At 28.4% G+C, this 4,359-nt stretch overlaps 1 protein-coding gene across 1 annotated transcript; it reads left to right on the plus strand.

Annotated features, from left to right (window-relative positions):
• Positions 1-479: 479 nt before the first annotated feature.
• On the plus strand, positions 480-2,093 carry LOC108319110 (uncharacterized). The gene is made up of 3 exons (XM_017550132.2): positions 480-658; positions 749-886; positions 1,836-2,093. Exons 1-3 carry the CDS (start codon positions 568-570, stop codon positions 1,850-1,852), a joined length of 246 nt encoding a protein of 81 aa, XP_017405621.1. The 5' UTR covers positions 480-567; the 3' UTR covers positions 1,853-2,093.
• The last annotated feature ends 2,266 nt before the right edge of the window (positions 2,094-4,359 follow it).

Raw genomic sequence — 4,359 nt, forward strand, 5'->3', positions numbered from 1 at the left:
AGAACTAAAAATCATCAAAGTTTTGAGTAGGGACTAAAACCAAAAATCAATGATACTTAAGGGACGGAAAACATATTTAACTCTTTTTTTATTGTATTGTAAATAAGAATAAAGAAAAAAATGTTTTAAGAGAATAAAATATTATAAATTTATTCATTCAAGCTTCTAATTTTGTAAATGGATAAGTTACACAAAAATTATTAATATTATAAATTTATTTATTTATTTTCTAAGTTTGTTTTTAGATTAAATTTGAACTCTACATAAATTTTTTTATTTTGAATTATCTTTAGAGTTTAACATTATAATAACATTATTTAAATTTGAATTGAAAAAAATACATTTTTTTATTTAAAAAGAACTTATAATAATTAAGTAGCCAATTGTGGTGTGCCAGACCCGTGGCCGTTTTAACAGTAGTACTAAGTGTAATGTGAGTGCGTAATTCCTTTAATACCCCTATTTGAACATACTCTATCGTGGCGTCCCCTAAAATTGAGGATTCGAGAAAGAAATAGGTTTGGTCGGTGCGAAAGTTTGTGGAATCAAGTGAAAGAGGAAAAAACGATGGTTCTCAGTGCAACGACGATCGGCGCGTTACTTGGTTTGGGAACCCAGATGTACTCCAATGCTCTCCGCAAACTCCCCTACATGCGCCGTATCCATCTTTCTCTTTCTTTCTGTTGTTGAGTGCCAATTCTTCAATTTCATTTTTCATTCATTTATCGGTTGGTGTATTTGGGTGTAGATCCGTGGGAGCACGTCGTGGGAATGGGTTTGGGCGTTGTTTTTGTGAACCAGCTTTTCAAATGGGACGCCCAGCTCGAACTGGACCGCGACAAGATGCTTGAAAAGGCCAAAGCTGCCAACGAAAGACGTTACCTAGGTTTTCTTTCGTTTCATTCCAAACGTTTTTTCAATTGCCCATCCCAAAGCCTCAATTGCAGTTGATTTTATGTTTTCCTCCTATCTTTAGTAATTGTGAAAATATTTTGGTTTTTGGGGCTGTGGGAAAATGAAACTGCCTTGGATTGGCCTTTGCAATGGTTGTTTTTTATTTTTACATGTGTTGGTGAGAAAAAGAGAGAAGGTTTGCATATGAGAGCATTATTTGAATTGAATCACGTCCCCCTTTTGTCCATTTTGGAATTGGATAGGTAGTCTCAGTTCAGAGTGTTTTGAGGAAGATGTTACTGATTCATTTGCTCTTAAGTTAATACAGTATGCGAAAATTTTCGATTAGAGGAGAGGGTAACGTGAACAGTGAATACTTGAATGAAAATATTTTGATAGTTTGGTTTTAAACTGCCATGATGTAGTTTCATATGAAACGTGGCTAGCTAAAAAAAGAATGTGATTCTTTTTTAAGGCTAGGGCGTGAGTGATGATTTATTGGAACACTTAATTTTTGAACTTGTAATAACCGTGGGGCTACTACAGTTTTAATGCAATGAGATGGCTTAAGATTTTTGCGATGCGTAGTGAGATTTTGGTGACTCATCTGATGCTTTGGAGACCTGATTGCTCCAGCAAGAAATTCTATTCTTCTTAGGTTTCTCATTGTGTTATTGATTCTTTTTCAGCTTTTCAAGTCAAGAGTTTTATATTTCCATCGTTTTATTGTTTGACCTTTTAGAATTTTATGGAAGCTTCTGAACCATGTTCCTCATCATCAACTTAGTATTTATGCTTTACATGTTTTTGTATTGTCAGCTGCTCTGTAATTGAATGCTTTGGAGGTGGTGTTTTTGGGTTGTCATTGGTTTACTTTGGTGTTTTTACGTTGTCATTTTATTACCTCATCGCATCTTATTATTTGTGATATTGCATTGCAGATGGAGATGATGATTAATGCATGTCCTCAAGGATAGTAGCAGTGAGTGGAAATAATCATGAAATATGTTGAACTTGTTGCTTTTGTTTTCTGATTTCATGGTGTTATGTTTGTAAAGGCTGTTAACTTTTTCATGCTAACCAGCCTATTTTGTGCACAAGCATTTTGCAAGCAGTGAAATTGTTATAGATGATAATGTTCTGGCCTTGGCCTTGTGGTTTGGTTGGTAATAATTAAATCACGGTATTTGTGACTTCAATGCCTATATTATCTTATGTGTTTGCACTTTGTTTATTTCGGAGTATATAACATCCCTTGGGAGCAGACATTATAAAATAATAGTCAGCTTGTGATTCTCACTGTATAGTTGTATTCGTTGTTATAAAAATTAATTGCCAAGAGATTTGCAGTTTCAATGCTTGTAAAACTATAGAAACTTAGTGTCATTTTTCTAAGAATGACAGTAGCTTTTGAAGACTTGAACCAACAAATTTATATTTGTTATGAATGGCTTTTGTAGTGGTATGAATTATTTTTATGACTGCCCATTGAACTTCCACATTATGTATTTATTACTCTTTGATATAGAGTAACCTGAGTTATGTTTTCCATCTAAAAGCAGAGTATTCTACTAGTGAATAAAAGTATGAAAATATTTTATTGGTCATTCTGTCTTCTATTTTTATCTCTACTCTAATATCGTATCTTATATTTGTAATACTTGTGATCAGTGAAAAACTGACATTTTCCTTAATATCTTCTTATTGTACAATGATCAATGATTATTCATGCTTTGTTATTTGATTTATTATATTTAATTTTATAGATGCATAGTATTTCAAAACTAGAGATGAATGAGTTCCATCCAGTGAATCAATTTGGCTCATAGGATTCCAACTGAATTGGGTTAAAAACAGTTTAGTTTTTTTTTTTCAAATGTAACTCAAATTGAACTCTATTTATTTAATATGTGGGTTAAATGGGTTTAGCAAGATTAAAGGTGAGTTGCCTAGTAATTTACGAACAATAACATTTATTAATTTTTTTTTATCATTTTTTAACATGTTTTTTGTTATATTTATTTATTATTTTTAATTATGTAGGTTGATATATTTTGTCAAGTTATTTTTTGATATTTTAATTTTGAACAATTAACTTTATAATAATATTTGTTGAAATAGATGAAAACTATGCTTGTAATGCTATAAAATTTGAATCCGTACTTTAATTCTGTTACAATAAATATATAAAATAAATAGAAATAGAAAAATATCTTTAAATAATTTAACTCAATAACCAACTATTTTGTAATTAGTTAGTTAAGTTGCATTACAAAATTTTTAGGCACAAAAATGTGAGCCGGATTTAACGGATTCAATTTTTGCTCAATGGTGAGTCAACTCGGTTTAGATAGTTTGTAACATGTGTATCCAAAACACTGTATTATTTGTCACATTTTTATAGCAATTTCAGTTTGTACTGTTTTTCTGTTTTATTTTATTAATTTACTTATATATGTTTTTTAATTTAATATTCTATGTTCCCGTGATATTTATGAGAATGCCAAATGTTATATGGGGGGAAAAAAATTCTCTATCTTGAATATTATATACTGAGTTATAATTCTTCTAAAACCTCGTTATTATTGAATGCATTGTGCAATGTTTAGAATTATTTTTTGCTTTATTCTCCTACTAGATTAGGTAGAGAAAACAATTTCTGATGATGAGATGCTAAAAAAGATATTCTCTATTTTTATAGCAACTATTTTGCTCATGTAACAACAATATCATGAAAAAGGTTTTAGAAATTATTATTAATTAATTCAATGTCTTTGTGTGGCTAAAAATAATAATGAGCTTTTGATAAAAAATAATATTATGAGATTCTGCTCTAGTTTCATAAGTGAATATAACAGTATATAATTCATATTTTTATGGTAAGAGTGGTACTAATAATCATGATTGTACAATTATATATTTTTTTTATCACATAACAAAATAATTTTAATTTAATAAGAATAAAATGATCTTATTAAGAAAATATGAAAGAATAAAAAAAATTGCACCCCGTACATGTATATATCTATAACCATTAAAAATTAATTTTATATTTGTAATTGATTTTATAGTATACATAATTTATTTCTAGTTTTATGCTTAGAGATTTAACACAACTTTCTATTCATACTATTTATAAACAGAGAAACTAATTATAATTCATAACTATTAGTAAAAAAAATTTGTTTATAATTGTAGTCTAGACATTTTAGATTTTATTCTTATTAATATAATTTATTTTATTATTTTTAAAATAATTACTTATAATTACTTTATAATTATGTGCTAAAAAGTTAAAAATATTATTTTATAATAATTTTTATTTTGATATCTAATTTTTTGACTATTGTTTACGTTTTTATATGATAAAAAAAGTAAATATACATGTTCTTTTATTATTTGTAAGAAATGTAGTTTGGAAGCACTTGGATTAATGAAAGACAATTAATCTTAGTAAAAGATTAT

The sequence above is a fragment of the Vigna angularis genome, chromosome 1, assembly GCF_016808095.1.
Source record: "Vigna angularis cultivar LongXiaoDou No.4 chromosome 1, ASM1680809v1, whole genome shotgun sequence".
NCBI classification, from domain to species: domain Eukaryota; kingdom Viridiplantae; phylum Streptophyta; class Magnoliopsida; order Fabales; family Fabaceae; genus Vigna; species Vigna angularis.

Bases quoted from the DNA above. Each gene is read 5' to 3' on its own strand.
- LOC108319110 (XM_017550132.2), top strand. From the start codon at position 568: ATGGTTCTCAGTGCAACGACGATCGGCGCGTTACTTGGTTTGGGAACC. The intron at 659-748 runs GTATCCATCTTT...ATTTGGGTGTAG, and splicing joins CAAACTCCCCTACATGCGCC to ATCCGTGGGAGCACGTCGTG.